This window comes from Alosa alosa, chromosome 18 (genome assembly GCF_017589495.1).
Source record: "Alosa alosa isolate M-15738 ecotype Scorff River chromosome 18, AALO_Geno_1.1, whole genome shotgun sequence".
Lineage (NCBI taxonomy): Eukaryota > Metazoa > Chordata > Actinopteri > Clupeiformes > Clupeidae > Alosa > Alosa alosa.
Genome location: NC_063206.1, coordinates 25,628,592 through 25,647,058, shown reverse-complemented (window position 1 = coordinate 25,647,058; position 18,467 = coordinate 25,628,592). Strand labels below are relative to the sequence as shown.

At 41.5% G+C, this 18,467-nt stretch overlaps 1 protein-coding gene across 1 annotated transcript in view; it reads left to right on the top strand.

Annotated features, from left to right (window-relative positions):
• tspan15 (tetraspanin 15) overlaps positions 1-18,467 on the top strand; it is a 42,771-nt gene extending 24,304 nt beyond the window's left edge. The window contains exons 5-8 of the mRNA XM_048270077.1: positions 1,750-1,863; positions 9,096-9,146; positions 9,436-9,552; positions 16,159-18,467. Of these exons, the coding sequence (XP_048126034.1) occupies positions 1,750-1,863; positions 9,096-9,146; positions 9,436-9,552; positions 16,159-16,320 (444 nt within the window). The 3' untranslated portion in view covers positions 16,321-18,467. The remainder of the gene's footprint in view (positions 1-1,749; positions 1,864-9,095; positions 9,147-9,435; positions 9,553-16,158) is intronic.

Sequence of the window (18,467 nt, the reverse complement as noted above, 5' to 3'; positions counted from 1 at the left end):
GTCTATTTACTCAAATCACAGTTTGCCATTTCATGACACTTGAGACTTGAAAGTAATTGTAGGTGGATTTAATTACTTGACAAAAACACAGCAGACTACGGCAGAATTCCAGATATCCAAGGTTCAGGCTTTACAATAACGCACGTCAAGGGAGAATACAGCCTTCAGCTCAGGAGCATCGACTACCATTCTAACTACTACCGGAGGAGTCTGGCCTTTTATCCTCAATTTGCAAGGGTGTGGTTCAAGAGGATGTCATAGGTACAACGTCCTGTGATTGGCTTTCTCTTCCCGCCGTTCAGTCAGCCACACCCAGACACACCTACACACACCTATTTTCCATTAACATATTAGGCAGGTTCCTCAGGTAGAAACGTTATACAAGATGTTCTAAACATTATTACACTTAATTCATTGTACTCCTTGTACTGAGACTATAAAAATTATACCAAACATGAATATATTTGCAGTTAATAACACAAACATATAATTCAGCGTCTTTGTCTACCCAAAGAAAGAACAAAGGGGCTTGTGGAACAGATGGTATAGGCAAAAGGTGCCCAGTGGGGAGCATTTCACACCTACATCTGCATTGAATACATCAAAGCAAGAAAGACAGAATACACTTTCAATGTAAATGGAGCTAAGCCTCCATTTAGTCTGGAGCAAGAAAGGGTCATAAAAATAATTTCCATCAGACTTTGGACATTGTATTTCAGAATATGTTTTTAAAGATCCTTGATTACTCCGCTTCAACCCTTTCTGATTATATACTGAGGGGAGTTCCAATTATTACCATGCGGTTGTAGAAAGCTGTGCTTGAAAAATGTTGTGAATGGCTTCATTTGCAAAACTACTTCAGAATGGTTCATAGATGGTTGCCACACTCGTTTTTTGCTTGCTTCAGTGCACTTCAGAATGAAGTAATATACTTTCAACATTTCAGCATGTCCTCTTCGAGGTAGGGGATCAGCAAAAATAAAAATCCTCAGAAAATCCAACTTTTGTAGACATCTCTCAATACTACAGTCACATGGCAAACTTCAAGCTTCAAGCTCAGTTAAGCCTACCAGTACATGTGTAAAATGGAATTTTTTACTGGAGAGTTCATTTACAGCACGGTTGCTGCTGGTTCCATTTGGAGAGTGTTAAAGGAGAATTCCGGTGTGATATTGACCTAAAGTGTGTTGAAACATGATACCGAGTGTGAACGTATGTCTCATAGCCCATCTCGGCTTGTCCCCTGCACTCCAAAATCTGGCGCTAGTTAGCAGATGCTACCAACAGCTTTTTCAATGGTGGTGCTTCGGCATCGGGCTAGCCATGCAAATAAATCACTATTTTACACCATTTACGAGGCTCAATGTATCTCCACACTTCATTGGTAGACTTCCGAGGGCCCTGACATTTAAAACGAGACATTGAGAACTTTGAAAAAGCACTGGTAATTTACTTACAAGACGATTTATACAGACAGTATCTTCATGAAGTTTAGCGTTTGCAGCCATCTTGAATTTAGTCACGATAAGTTGAGCGACGAGTAAGACTGAACAGGTATGATAAGGGATCAGATTCCAAAAATAATTCAGTGGAAATGCATGGATTCCAAACTGGATTTGGAAGACTGGACTTTTTGGAATCTGATCCCTTATCATACCTGTCACACCGGAATTCTCCTTTAAACTCCACTTGGAGGTGATGTGCTGTGGATGTGCGTTGCATGCCTGACTGATGTACTCGTCTCTCCAGTTTAAGTGCTGTGGGAGTGAGGAGTACATGGACTGGACGGTGAACATGTACCACAACTGCAGTGCCCCTGGGCCCCTGGCGTGTGGAGTGCCTTACACCTGCTGCCTGGAGAAGGTGAGTGTGCATCAGCATGTAATGAACCACCAGCTAATGAAGTCTTCAAGGCCCTTCATCTAATAAAAGCTCTGGAGCACTGAGATATTCGAGATCTACAGGGATTAATTATTCTAAATGGGGGGGGTGTCCACATGTCCACGGGTCCAAGTCTGACCTGGATCCTGGAACATTTCTCGAATTATTCTAAATAGTAGCCTACTCAGACATTCATTTGTAAATATTTTGTTTATTCCAATACTGTCCCCTTTCTTTCTTTATTCCACCAAGTAATTCCGTGTGGAAGTAAGTGGACTACTGGTGCCAGCTCACTATGATGTGTGTCTTGGCGAGTCGAGACAAGGCAATATTGCTACGGGGTTTTATCGCTCGACTAAATCACATTTGATGACAAAATCTCCCGATGATATTTCCCAGTCTCGGAAGTTACTGTGATATACAATAGGCTCCCGTGGAGTTTATTAAAGTTAAAAAATCCGTGGAAATCCGTGGGAAAATTACATTTGCTCTTTTGGAAAGTCTCCAGAGGGCTGCTGCTGAATGGAGTTATTACATCAGATAGTGTCAGGTGATGCAGATAGTGGAGAGACCTGCGTGTGTGCGTGTGTGTGTGTGTGTGTGTGCGCGTATGCTGTAGGAAGACTAGCATGTAGCTAAGCCCAGCATGTGTGATGATATTGATGGCATTCACAGTGTGGTGTGCTGGAACTGAAATTGCAGGAGTTGCTGGGACTACTAATAGCATGGTCAGTAAAAGGTCATATACTGTACATGACCAGTGGCCTCTTTCATGGGTTTATCTTATCCTGAGTGAATTTAAAAAAGGCAGATGTAAACAAGAAGCTCTGCAGAGCCATCACAGGGCTTGCAACTAGCACTTACATTATACAGCAGGCTATTTTGTGAAGCGAAAGCATCCTCGAGCCTGTGTAAAATATAAATATTGTCAAGTATACAAGCATAAAAGGCTGAAATGGGGTTCTTTGGCTGATTCATTCTAGTGGGTTGGCTGTTTTGTCAGGGGTATCTTTCATGAGCTTATTGCTTAATACAGAATCTTGTGATTACATTACCACACACTCTCCACAGAGAGCCATCAGGTTATATTATCATCATTTAATCATTTAGGCGTATTGTTCCTGGACAGCAATCAGGTGAAGAGGCTCACCCTCCTGAAGGTAACTGTTAGAATATTCAGCATAAATATTCCTCATGTTATATTTATAATTTCAGTTCAAAATTCCTTTGACCAGAATGAGAAGAAAGTCAGGATTTTTTTGTGTTTTTATATGTCCTTGTCATATTGGTTTCCGTTATATCCCTATATCAGGCCTGTTTCCTTCATTCCTTGTCATAAATGCTAATTAGATTTTCAGAAGTAGAGGCTTAAGAAGTAGATGTTAAGGTTGTTTCTTCAACTCATTCCCCGCATTTAATCCAGATGGTTTTGATCTGTCAGGTCGTAAATAAATGTTTTATAGTACACAGATTGATTTCTTTTTCTTCACATACACATACACATACAACTTTTTCGACTGGACCTCCTAGTCCATGCTGAAATTGTGCATCACACTCCCACACGTCCAGAACACTTGCAGATGGCCGTGCTAACTCACAGAGGATTTCTCATAGCTATTTTCAGCTGTTGTGCGTCTTGGTTTCGCCAGCCCCTGTTTACATGGGATTGTAGTAGGCTAGCCCACCGTCCACAGGCTGGTGGGCTGTGCAGTGAAAGCTCACACGTCGCACATGATGCAGAAAAGTCACAGGCGCCAAGTGCAAACGTCTGCAATTGAGTCAGACTTGCATCAGAATGAGGTCATCTCCCAGGTCTACTATACTGCTCAAAAAAATGGGAACACTTACATTTTTCCACAATTGTTGAAACACATTTTTTGAAACCTTCCACCCTTTTCTCGATTCTCAAACTACAGTCACAGAATGTGTGACAGTTCTTGCAAAATAAAACACTCGCCTCAAAAGCTTTACTTGTGCTCAGTACCAAACAGTGTCAGAGTACCGATCCAGTGTATGATTGAAGTGTTCCCTTAATTTTTTGAGCAGTAAATGTGAATCAAGTGGAATCCCAAATGTCATTGTTGAGGACATGTTCGCTGTTTAGTGCTTTTTTACTTCTAAAATGTAATGAAAATGGTCTCAGTTAATTAGCAGTTATTTTGCAGGACATTGTACAGGTGCGTGCATAGCACACCCAGGTACACTTCCCTGACTGCCTAATTTTGTCAGGTGCTTTATATGGATTACAGTGTATGTAAAACAGAGGCCATCTAATCTCCCTTGATGATGAGAAGCAGATACCTCAGATGTCCCTTTCCTGAATATTTTCTGTCGTACTGTGTATTGTAGTGGAATCCAGCCATCTAACACTATCAGTAGGCCGTGTGTGTATATCTGTATGTGTGTGTCTGTGTCTGTGTCTGTGTCTGTGTCTGTCTGCGTCTGTGTCTGTGTGTGTGTGTGTGTGTGTGTGTAATCCGACAATTTTGATACAGACTTCCACAATTTCTTCAGTTTTATTGGCTCTTGTCTGCCAATAAAGGCTCAAAGTAAATAAAGTCACCAAAGCTTTCTTTTGTCTGCACGTAAAATTGGTATGTGAATCACACACAATTTCCAGCCATTGGAAAGGTGCTGCAGATGCAGTCTTAGCCTGTGGACTCCTGTGTATTTCTTTGAGATAAATGTGTAAGGGATAATATATTGTCTGCCGGTCGTTATTGGAAAATAAGTCCGGACAGGGCAAACAAAGCAGGTCTTGCTTTGTCCTGAAGGGAGTTATTTTTTCATTAAGACTAGTGGACAATTATACATTATCCCGCATATCATATGGCTACTTACCGAAATGAGAAAAGAAACTTCATACAATATGTCTTTTCTGTTGTTTTGTTGCCGTGGCTTCCGCCGATAAACAAATAGTTCACCACGCAAATACAACTTTCAAAGTTTCAGATGTTAAATTAGCAACCTATTATTTGCTGCCTTGAACTTTCAATGAAATTCCATTGCGTTAAGTGAGTGGACAATTCGCAGAATTATATGAAAGATGTGAATCAGAAGCACAAAACCCATTGCCATTGACAGCGGTGATTATTTTTTGCAATGGTCATTATACAGATTTATAGGACCTCCTATAACGTTGGGAATGCCTATTCAACTTTCTACAGCATTCTCCAGAGAATAAATTACAGTGTCACACTCTCCAAAGAGAAACCTTTTGGATTAGTAAACTCAAGGCAACCTCTTTCCCTGGCCTTAACAAGGAATGTGACTTTTCCCCCTTTCTATGAAGTATGTACATTTATTTTTGTGTCTTTATTATTTTTTCAATTGAAATCTTGATATGTCTCTTTGTCAGTGTGTTGTTAATTAATTGTGTTTTGGTAACCTACAGTACTAGTTGTTAGTCACATGGTGTGTGACATAATGGGAAGGCTCCACCCACTAAACACCTATGGGTGTCCATTTTAAGCTTTGTTCTACTTCCTGTTTCTATGCCCTGATGAAGGCCAAAATGGCCATAACCGTAGATCCATGTGCTTTTAACCAGTTTTTGCCATGTTAAATGTATGGCTTTTTTATACTTTTTCAACCTCAGAGTGCCTCTGCAATCTTTTTTCTTTTTTGGATTCTCATTCATGGCAGAAGAGCACCTGAGGAAGGAACTATCTGAAGTCTCCTGAGCGCCCTAAGCCCCTTTGTGTCTTGACAGTGTCACACTATTGGCTGGTCAGTCTCTATTCACTGACCTAGAGGCCAGGTTTAGAAAGTCTTTAACAGATAGTCTCTTCATCTCTGCAAGGATTAGTAGGATGTGGTGTAATTTTTACTATGATTCTGGTATTTCTGCAGTAGGCTAAATAGTCTTTGGAGTATGCCCCTGTCTAGGAACCGTTGAAACGACCTCATATCCTGCCAATGGTAGAACTTTCAAAACTTCTACTTGCAATGAAGAGACTTTCAGTGTTGTTTTATCCAGTCTTGTCAGGGCATGACAGATATCTTAGATATCTACAGTGACTTTTCAGAAAAAAAAAATATTTATAAAAGTTTCCTTGAACTTTGGACTTGGTCATTTAAAGTCCTGGAATGTTAACTTCAATTAAAAATAGACATTCAGTTGGAAAATACGTCAAATGGCACTTGTCAATGTAAAAATGAACGATAAAAAAAATAGATGCCAGCTTCTATGCTCATGTTTACTCCGACAGAACAAGAAAGAAATCTGTCATTGTGGAGAGAGTGCATCTCTCTAAGGACCTTACCAGAAATGAAAAGTATTATTCAATCTGCGCTTCAGGACTCCCTCTTATCTTGAAACTGCAGGTATTTACAGTTGACAAACCACCATAGACTCATAACCATAATGGCAGGATGCCTGATCTACTTAAAAGAATCACATTGCACCCTCCCTTCCCCCAGCCCAACACACACACACACACACACAAATCGCAAGATGGCTGGCGTCTGAATAGATCTTCCATAGCCGGTATCTGGACCCCCCACTGTCAAGCCGGCGAGTCTGAATGCACAGGGGATGTTTGGGGCCTCCCACTGATAGTTGTATCTCTTCTTCGTTCTTGTCCATTCAGGGACAAATGTATTAACGACTCGACTGCTAGAGCTGTGGGAACGCGGAGCACGGAGTGTATTGACACAGTGTAAATGTTCAAACTTAGTCTCAACTCTGAGGAAGACGGCGCCACCACAGGAGCGTGCCTATGAAATCTCCAGGCAGAATGAAACGCCTGTCCATTTGCTATTGATGCAGCGGTGCTATTTATCTCTCTGTTTGGTAATGCTTTCTTTCCATTGACTCTCTTGTTTACTGTCATTTATTCTCTAAGGAGGAACAGTATCACATTTTCCTGAAAATATACTCCAGCTGTAAATGTTAGGCTTTATCTAATGTAATCCAGTCTTAAGAGGTTTTAAGAATGAAATGGCACCTAAAAAACAAACAAGACCGTTTTAGCGATTAAAACGTTTAAATTATAATAGAAAATAAATACACCGCATGTGGCCACAGTGGAATAAGCGGGATAATGGACTCCACGGTGGTCTGTTAACAGAAATGAATGCACTTACAAGGTTTGACCATAAAAAACTATGGATGAGTTGAAGGAGAGATTTTCTTTTAGGGACTACAGTAAATTGGCTATAGTTTTTTGGAAACTTATGCTGGGTGTCTGAGATTGTGCAGTTCCATATCTCTCTGTAACTTTCTCTTGATCAGAACGTGTGACAGTCCCTGTGCCCGAGTTGTCTCTGTTGCTGGCAATTACGACCTTGTATTGCAGGAAGAGGAGGCAATATATTCTTAACCTTTTGTAGCCCCTTCAAACTGAAATTTAGAGTACTAGTGTAGTGTCCGTTCAAACATTCCTGCCATTCCTGTAGAAAACCCATAGCCCAATTACATGCCCACAGGTATGCCTGCTTTAAAATAAGATGATAGGGAAAAACATCATTCCAGCTAAGCATTCAATAATGAATACAATTTTGTAGAAAGATGCATCATCATTATGAGATTTGCAATGCTGTGACTCAAAAACAGTCTTTGGTAGCATAAGTGACATGTCGCTCTGTCTGCCACTCGTTGTCTAGCTGTGTGGCTAGTCTCAAACTCCAAAGTCTCAACTCCAAAGTAGCCTGGGCTATTCGAAGTGTCAGTTTATTGCACATCTTTTTTTTCGTTATTTTGAATAGCCACTGCATACCCGTGTTTGTTGGCGTGTTTTTGTAAAATCCGCAGAATCATTTTATACAAGCAAACTGCATACAGGGAGTCTTTATTGTTGATGTCAGACATGATAATCATCCAAACATCTTGCATCTTTACCTGTGATTCAGTGCTGCCAAAACTCCGCTAACCCCTCTGTCTCTGGTGCTGCGCTGTGCTGTGTGAGTGGCTACAGTAGAGCAGAGAAAGACAATGTGTGCTTCTTTTACCGATATATTTAACAATAGCTTTTGCACTATTAATCCAAACAACGTCAAACTTCTTAGCAAGTAGCAAGTGCAAGTACTCGTAGCAAGACACCTGCCAAGTTTGAAATCAATTGGACAAACGGTTCGAGAGATATGTGAATAACAGACAGACAGACGTTCCTGTAATTTATAGATAGAGGATGACTAATACCCCTCAAAAGGTGTAATGTCAAAGAATGTGTTGTTTTATGTCTGTGTTTTGCTGTTATTGACTTTAGAAAAAGACATTTAAAGACCATGTAGGGTCATGTATCATATCCCCAGCTCTTGGTCCTTCAGTGCCAAACTTCATTGTTATTCTTTCTGAGTCACCGCAGGCTACTGGACTTAGTCTGACTGTGTTGGATGCTGTTCTCACTGACTCACCTCCATTACAGCGCTAGTTCTGCTTTCCGATTGGCCTTATGACTGGAGTTATAAAAAGAAGCCCCTCCCCACTCCTATGGTTAAGGGCTGAAAATGAGGCCTTTAAGAAGCATTCTTTTTCTCTCCCCTGATGTGTGGCAGTGCGGTGTGGAAGAGCCACATGCTGTGCCGGCTCTGGAGTTGGGTCCGCACAGGTTTTTGTCTGGTACCGTTATTTAAATAAATGATGATGGTCATGTTGCGCTCCTCTGAGCTGCCTGTTCCCCTCTCTCTTCCTCCTCCTTCTCCTCCTCCTCCTCCTCCTCCTCCTCACCATCTCCGAGTCCCACAGGCTCTTCATCTGATTGCTGTCCCCACTTCACTCGAGAACTGCCAGAGCTGGATGCTTACTGTGAAGACACAGTTGCCCGTATTTGAGACTAGACTAGACCACTGTAGTGGGCTATTATGATATTGACCGCAGGATTAATAGTAAACTAATGGCGTCACAGTTTAAATATTCACTGTGTGAATAAAAAATGCTGAAGGTAATTGCTTGTTTCATGCGTGCTATCACTTGACACCATTAGTCTTTAAACATCCACTTACACTGCAGCAGAGCTCTTTTGAAGAGTGGCTTTTTTGATTGCTGAAGATGTTGCGAGGAGTCAACATTAAAGTGATGGCCTTTTTGACTGGCGGAGCATTTCTGAAAGGATCTGTTTGCATCTGTTGGCCTCTGCACTCCCTAAAATGTTCTCTCCCTATTTGCACACGTTTTCTGCTGTCATTTCAGTGATGCCACAAACCCCAACTTTAGTTTGGTGTTATTTCGGTTCATATACAGTATGTTTTGCTATCTTTTTCCCCTCCCTTAGCCCAATGAAGTTGCCAATACACTGTGTGGATCTGGAGTGTTGAATAAAAATGTAAGTACACATCTCATCCTCCATAACCCATTATTTAAAACTATTGTGAAACATGTGCTGACAACCTATGGGAGAAGGCTGCATCACAACTAATGTGTACATTGTGGCTGTTACACAATTTCTAACACACAAGATTAAATAAATTATGTTTATAGGTTGTAATGTTTTCCAAGTTGTCTGTAAAATATTAATCTAGCATAGCAGATGTGTGAGTGAATACAGATATGGTGGAAATATAAAGTATCTTTATATTTAAAATACTTTCTCTTTTCTTTTTTAATGATCAAAGCGCCATGAATTGGATCAGATGATCCATGTTCGAGGCTGCACAAATGCCGTCTTCCTCTGGTTCATGGACAACTATAAGATCATGGGCGGTTTGCTACTTGGCATTCTCTTGCCACAGGTAAATTTTCCCTAAAGAACTGTGTAAGCTGAAGCAAGCGACAGACAGTGGGTCTCATTCACAATAGATCTTATTCATTAATGTGTGTTATACTGCAAGGGTACAACAGTGGAAGCCGGGAATTGAACCCTCAACTTTTCAGGTTACTACAGTACATGCTAGCCCAGCTCCTTAGCCACTACGCTACCACCACCCATACTAATCAAACAGTCATGGGGCTTAGTGCATTAGTTAAGAAGCCGTTGGATGAACAGTTCAGCTGTTGTATCTGCATTAGCATAGCTAGATTCTAAGCCCATGTATCAGTGCTGTGTGCTCTTTCACACGTTTGCATGGCTTGCAAAAGGGCAGCTCCGACCAGGCCAAACGATGTATCATCTGATGTTGTCAATTTTGTCAAATATGTGAAGAGTAGATTAAAGGAAAGCGATTGAACAAGCTAATCTATTCTACATTGTGATGTGTCACATAGTAAGATTGTGTTTCTCAGGGTCCAAAACCATCTGACAGCATTGCATTGTATAATTTAAGAGCTATCATTATGATCAGCATGGCTTTTTGTTCTCCACCAATCATACGTGATGGGAATAACACTGTAATTTTCCGTTGCCTACAGCTTCCTTCTAACCCTCTGCTTCATTCCTATTCTTATCTTCTGAGAACATTCTATTCTGTTCCACTCTCACCATTAGTCTTGTTCTACGCGCGCACACAAACACACACATGCACACGCACACACATGCACCACATACACACACTCACACACACCATATATACACACACACGCAACACTCACACACCTACACCCACACACGCAGACACGCATGCATACATATGCACCACATACACACACACACATGCACCACATACACTCACTCACACACACCATATATACACACACGCAATAGACTCACACCTACACCCACACACACACACACATGCACCACATACACACACTCAGACACACCATATATACACACACGCAACAGACTCACACCTACACCCACACAAGCACACACGCATGCACACATATGCACCACATACGCACACATATGCACCACATACACACACTCCACACCTACACACACCATATATTACACATCCACACACATCATATATCACACACACACACACACACACACACACACACACAAAAAAAAGTCTGTAAATCCGCCCCAAACCCCATGGATGTCGGTGCACTCCACATTCCCCCCTTAAAGTGGACAGTCGTCGATTTTGATTCGTGCGTTCTGCATCAAATACCCACAAGGCCAGTGCAAAGGCTCAGCCAAGTAATTTCACTGACTCATTATGTCTTTCAAGGCTACAAAATGAGGTTTATTGTGAGCTTGATAAAACTCTGTTTATCCTTATCATCCACACCTGAAATGCAGATGAGTGACATAGTTATACTTATACTTAGTTAGAGGAAAATTCCGGTATTTAGCACTTTGAGTCCCTTTTCTGGTTTGTTTTGGATGAACTAGAGTGGTGGACACCGAAATTTTGACGATTGGTCCTGTCTCGACCTTTCTGGCTCGTTTTGAATCGCCTTTGACTACTCAGAGTGGCTGCCAACAGGCATACTGTAGGCTACTCAAACATGTCCTAAAACAACCCTTAACGCTCGTTTTCAAAACTGCAACTCACTGAGTGGTTAGTGGTGTTCGTTGATGTTCCAAAACAAGTAGCGTAGCGAAATACAGTTTCTGTCGTGTTTTATTTGGCATTTTGTAAAATCCCATTGATTTCTGTTGGAAGACTCATTGCACGTTGATACTGCGCCACCGTCTATGCTTCAGGTTCAAATATTGAGTGGTTGTGAGGTGTCTGAATAAATAGTTCTACAGTACAATAGCAAATAAGACGGCTGGAAATCATACATTGCACCGATATATTTGCTTTTAATAATGAAAGGTAATAATGAAAGATCAGATTGATGCTTTTTTGATTGCACCTTCCCTTTCCCTTTGAACTTTCCATTGCTGCTTTGGAATGGAAGGGAACAATCCACATAGAAGCCTCATTAGCCTGCTCATTTCCAACTGCACAGCTCGAGTATTTCAGGAGGGAGCTAGTTGCCTCGGGTATTATGTAGATGCACACCTGACATATAGTCCTTTCACATTCAGTGTGTGGCCTATTCAACTACTACACTCCCTCCTTTGTGTGTGGTCTGTGAGTGCAACAGGGGCAATGGCAGTGACTTAAATAGTTCATCATGTTTTTTTTCTCCCTCAGAAGTTCACTTCCTCCCTCAGTGCATATGTATTTATTTCACATCTCCCTAGACGCATCCGTCAGCAGGGTTAAGGCTGATTCATTAACTCCACCTCGGAGCAGTCTGTTCATGCTCGAGTTCCACAGAAAACACTAATCCACGAGGAGTGGCAGCCAGGCACTCAGCCCTCTGAGCTCCAAGTTTATCCCTCAAGTCTCACACAAATGAGCTCACTCTCATTATATCAGCACTGCCACCACTGTCAATGCCCTTAAAGGATGTCATGGCCAACCAGACACTGTGTTTGGAACGAGCACGCAACTCCACATTGAAACAAGTTGGAAATGGGAGATCGCGTTGTTGCATTAACGAGCACACAACTCCACATTGAAGCAAGTGAGAAATGGGAGATAGCTTTGTTGCATTAACGAGCACACAACTCCACATTGAAGCAAGTGAGAAATGGGAGATAGCGTTGCTGCATTAACGAGCACACAACTCCACATTGAAACAAGTGAGAAATGGGAGATAGCGTTGCTGCATTAACGAGCACACAACTCCACATTGAAACAAGTGGGAAATGGGAGATAGCGTTGCTGCATTAACGAGCACACAACTCCACATTGAAACAAGTGGGAAATGGGAGATAGCGTTGCTGCATTAACGAGCACACAACTCCACATTGAAACAAGTGGGAAATGGGAGATAGTGTTGCTGCATTAACGAGCACACAACTCCACATTGAAACAAGTGAGAAATGGGAGATAGCGTTGCTGCATTAACGAGCACACAACTCCACATTGAAACAAGTGAAAAATGGGAGATAGCGTTGCTGCATTAACGAGCACACAACTCCACATTGAAACAAGTGGGAAATGGGAGGAATGAGGAATGTAAGACCAGAAGGGGGCTCCGCATTTGGATTGTGACATTTTTTACAGTTCACACGTACGGGTCGCTGTGTCTGAAGACCCGATCCGATACAGAGAAAAAGGACGACAGAAATGGGGCCAAGAAATGCCCACAAGTGCCATTTACTTGCATGCTCTGCATACGGTACATTGCATTTCAAAACATCTGGGAGAGGGGAGTGATCTTCTGTGAAGTTCAGTGGATTAATGCAGATATTTAGAAGCAATTTACCCAAACAGCTTGCAGTGCGGCGTGTATCCATTAGCTCAATACTGATACTCAGCTAATTGGGGAAATGACGCCTATAGGGTAATTATCACTTAGGGAGCAAAATCAGATCACTGAATGTCTTCTGTTTGACTGCTCTTTAAAAATACCAGGAAAGTTTCAGCCTGAAACACAATCCAAAGAGCATAGTGCTATCGCCCATGTTTTAGCTTCCTCAAGTCGGCCCCACCACTCAGTCTTCCTCTGCTTCACCACACCATCTTTACTTCTGTGTATTCTTCAAACCAAGTCACACTGATAAGCTATTAGGACTAATTAAAAAGTGTGAAATGTGATGAGGTAACACTTTACTCAACTTTGGCTTTGCTCTCATACTGAAAAAGATGATCACTTAAAGAGGCACTTTGAGACCTATTCATCTGTTCAGTGATGCCTCTCGTCTAACAGAGCCAAACAGTAGGTTTACTACAGCCGTGGGCCTGCATTTCGGGGATAGGATGGGATGGGGGAAAAACCCTTTAAGCCCAGGAACAAGTGATGCTATTTGTTTCCACCCAGTCCTGTTATTGATTTTGGACAGAGCCAGTCATCCTGTGAATCTTGACCAATGTGTGTTTTTATGTAGTTTTAAGTGCCACTGAACTGCTACTTTTGGGTTCCGTTTTGGAACTGAAGGTAACATCTATCCTTGCTTTTGACATTTTTTTTACTTCACTTTGTTAAAAAGGGGCCACCATTAGGCTTATGATGGATCAAAGTCTTTTTCAAAGCTGTCAAACTTTTTTTCCTCCGTCTTCCCTGGAACCGTATCAAGAATATTTGCATCCAAACGGATCCATCTTAACACGACCCAACACGTTACTTCATACCCCAGGCCTGTAGATGGCACTGTGTCTTTACAGAAATTCACCAAAACTTGCAAAACTTGCGCTTTAAAAACAGACAGAATAGGCTACGGCGAAATGGCTAGTGCAAGGAAATCAGAATTGTTTGTGTGGACTGATGGTGAACTGTCAACTGTAAAACTAATAAACTTTATTTTACGGTTTGTGAAGAGTGCAGTTCCTTCCTTTATTTGGCTAACGCAGGTAGGCCTAATCACCTTTACTTTCTTTGGTTGTAGGATAGTCCGTGATTCATTGCGGTGATAGTTTTGGCTATCACCGCAATTAGGCTACTAAACGCAAGGCTTACCCAAGTTCTAGGCTATTCTGTCGCCACATTTATAATATTGCTATAAAACCTTCGTTAGTAACAGTCAATACTTTTGCCTGCATCCAAATCGTGCATTAGCATTCAGTGTGCTACCATCGGCTTAACGTGAGCTCTAAGCGTCTTTGTATGCTTATATCTGATTTCACTCGACTGTGAATGCATGTATACATGTTGTAAGACATGTAAAATAAATGAATGACACTGGCACTACACACAAATGAATGTAGCCTAAACTTACACCGCACTTTCCTAATAACTTAAGTTCTCTCGCGTCACTGACGGTAGCTAGAATGCATAAAAAAACACCGGGAAAAACAGTGTTCAGTCCACCAAGTCATAAGCTATCGGCGCTGCGCAGCATCAGTTGTGATATTTATCTTAACGGAGTGTAATCGTAGGTAATGTCATGTATGAAAACTAGTATTGTTAGGCAATACTATAAGTGCAAGTCCAGGGCAGCTGAGGTGTGGCGATGACATCATCGATACGCAAGCAGGATGTGCGGTTTCGCTGTCTAAACGAACTCAAACGGGACGAACTCAGAAAAGTGCGGCCCCTAAGGGCCTGTCCACACGGAGATGCTTTTTAGGTTAAACGCAGAGGTTTTGCTTCGTCTTGGCCGAGCGTCCAAACGAATCCTGTAAACTCACTGCCCGAAACCGCACTTTTCTGAAACCTGGTCCCAGAGTGGAGAAATCTGAAACCGTAGCCCGTTTGAGTTTGTTTAGACAGCGAAACCGCACATCCTGCTTGCGTATCGATGATGTCATCGCCACAGCACAATGTGAACAATTCATACATCAAGACAAATGTTAATTGTTAACGTTATTGTTAATGTTGATACAACTGACAGACTGTTTGGTTGTATTTTGAGTGTAATTGTTATGTTTCACAAAATAATCTGAATCAACAAGCTGTTCTAAGTAACTGTGTATAAAATAAACCATCTCAGTTTATATTTCATTAAGCCTAAATAGGCTGATTGTCAAGACCACTGTTTGCAAATAGTGATTATGCCACTAACAGACAAACAGACAGTCTTCATGCTCAGTGAAAGCCCATGTGCTTGGCATGTTGTCCTGCTGTTCAGCCAGTGGCTCACTCCTGGCTGTCCAGATAGAAGTCAGTCCAGGTAAAAGCCTTTGGCAAACACAAATGTACTCCACCACCATTAGCTGACTAACTAATGAACCTGTTTAATGGGAAGCCTTTTGTGGTGTAGTGCACTGCATAGACATTGAGGAGGCAGCAGTACCTACAGTGCTTTAAAACAGTTGTTTACATTTTCTCAGTTCTAAATTGATCCATGTTCAGTGGCTTGTTACAACCCCAAGACTGAACCCTCACTTGACATGTTATTTCTCCCTGACTGGTGGTATGTTTCTATGGTTGATTTTTTTTGGTTGATTTTGATTTTGCTTTTGTTTCCTGGGCTTGTTTGGGTGCAGAAACAAAAAAAACTCTCTGCAACCAGAGAAACAATGTCTCTCTTTTCTTACTGTTTGAGTTGTTTCTGACCCCAAAGAGCATGCTGGCTTTAGAACTTATGTGTACGTATGTATGTGGCCTGCTGTGGAATTCTTTGCCATACATGGTTACTCATTCTGTCTATGGAGGTTCTGGAAGGCATCAGTCAGTCCTTAACACGTCTTGTGCCCACTCGGTGAGGACTTAAAGAGCAGATTTATACGTTTTGAGGGATTTAAACGTGTAGCTGACCTTCCCCCATTCATTAAGCCTACTACATGCATTAGGATCGCCTTAGGCTCAGCACAGTAGTATCCAGATTGTTAAATTGGCACATATGCCCATATGATACATACATTGGCACATATGATGCATACCTCTCACAAAATGTGTGTCCAGAATCTTAAACCCCATTCAGATACACCAGTATTATGGATCCATGTTTTTTTTTTTTCTATTCAAATTTTAAAAGAATGGGGCTGTCTCAAGTTCTTTCCTTTCAACTATTCTAAAGGTTGTTGATATTTGATGAACACCCTTAAACCTTTGACTTTGTTGCACAGTTCATAGGTGTCCTGTTCACCTGGCTCTACATCACACGTGTGGAGGATGCCATCACGGACTATGGTCACTATGGTCAGGACCTGCTGGACGGGGGCCCCAAAGGGCCAAAGCAGCAAGGCAAGCTGGCAAAATGGTGCAAATGCATGCCGGAGATCGACTGAGGCTTCAGCCCGATGACCATTTGCCATACAAGCCTATGTGCAGCTCAGGTGGACAACCTTAGTCTTTTTTAGCATGTCAAAGGATGCTGGAGCATGTCTAATCGGAAGATATATATATATTTTATACATTGTTTTCATATGTGGTTGCATGTTAACTTGAAAGGAGTACCAAATGAGCAGTTGCCTTTGAACTCAACTATCCTATCAGTAAACTTGCCAATGTATGCTGTGCAATGAAGTGTGTCAAATGGAGATTTTTGTATTTTTTCTAACATAAGTGTTTTGGGTGTATTTTGCTTAAGAATAAATTCCTCAGGTTTAAGCATGAGTTCTAAACATTTGTTAAAAAAATCCCATTTGTACATGTAGATAGAAATCCTTACATGTATGTGTGAATTGTGATGCAGAATATTCAAGTACACATACACTACAGATTGCCCACCCCCACCCCCATCATGTTGGGACTGACTCTTAAAGGATAATTAAGGGATCTTTTACACCTGAGCCCCATTGGTAGATGTCTTTATTATTATTTCATTAGGGACAAAACCAATGAAAAGCCATTCAGTATTGAGCTAGCTAAGCAAGCAGCATTTTTAAATATCAATGTCATATGGGGGCAATTTTCAAACATTCACATTATCAAAATGAATTTGCCCAATGTGACACCACATGCAAAAGTGTTTTATATCAGGGAGGGACCGGTCACACATTATCAGGGGGTGTCAAAGCAATAAAACTAAATGTGATGTCAGTGGGCTACTGGTTTAAGCCCTGTGCCCTGTGCTTGTACACTCACACCTGAACAAACCACAGCATCTTAACCCCACATGGGGCATCTGTCAGTGTTGTGATTCCATCAGTATAGATACCAGCAAAGCACACACTAGACATGCACTACAACTTTAAGGTGGGGATCACACTGGCCAACGGCAGCAGCAAGCGTAATGCAACCCGCAGACCATAATAAGTTCTATCTCGTTCCTATGGTAACACAAACGGTTTGCCTAAACTGACAATTGAATACCCCTGCGTTGCGCTTTGAAAGTTGAACCAACTTTAATGCTCAGCTTGTTCAACGCCAGCGCTGCCACCGTTCCGCTGCCGAACCATAGAGAACAACAGGAAACCTGCCGCTTGCCAGTGTGATTCCCGTCTTTGATAAGTGACGTCTATGGGCATGACAACGTGTGTTATTGATGGAATTCATTGCAACCGTAGTGTTTTGGTTGTACTGTTTTGACATTTTTATTTTATTCATAATTCCTTTAAATAATTCCTTTTAATAATAAAACTCTTTCAGCCTCTTTGTTCTGAGATGACAGAGACGTGTTCTGTGCCTTATCACACTCCATGTTGCGTCTCTGCACACAGCACAGGTCAGATGTTCCACATTTAGAGTTACAGATATTTTAGCACATACTCCCTTTCATAGACTTCAGTCAGGCTCTGCAGGTCTGGTGCTATTTCCTGAACCTTGCATGTGTATAAACAACAATATCCCTTCTTTCCTTTGGCTAAGAATCTCTTGGATTTATAGACTTGAACAGTTTTGTCCTTTTAAGTAGCACAATAGATTTTTCCCACTGTCCAAGTGTCCATATAGTGAAATCGGCTACACAGCGTTTTTATTGATCTATGATGACTTTCCTGGTTCTGACATGTGTAAGTAATGATTAGTGTTTGCCAGGCAGTATGTGCAGACCCCCCCACACACACACACACACACACACATACACACACTACACCACACCCCTCTCCCTGTCCCTGTCTAGCCTGCACTCAGTGATCAGAAGTCAGTTGCCATGGTGATCACGGAGGAGGCTTCTCATTACAACACTGTTAATGGCTTTGTCCTGTTAGTCCACCTCACCTAGTGGACTGGATGGTAAAATGGCACACAAGAGTACAAGATGAATGAGCTTGATTGTCTTAGATCATATCTTAATTTAAACCCAAACTTTTAAAAAAAAAGGAACATGATGTAAATATGGGTGACCATATTATGAATCCGTTTTGTTTTTGTAATTTTCTGAATCTTTTATTAATAATGCAAGTGTGTGTGTACACACACACATGTGCATTCATATTTTGTTGTGCCTGAACATAACTGTGGCCTGCTGAATAAATAAATGATGTTTCCAGTC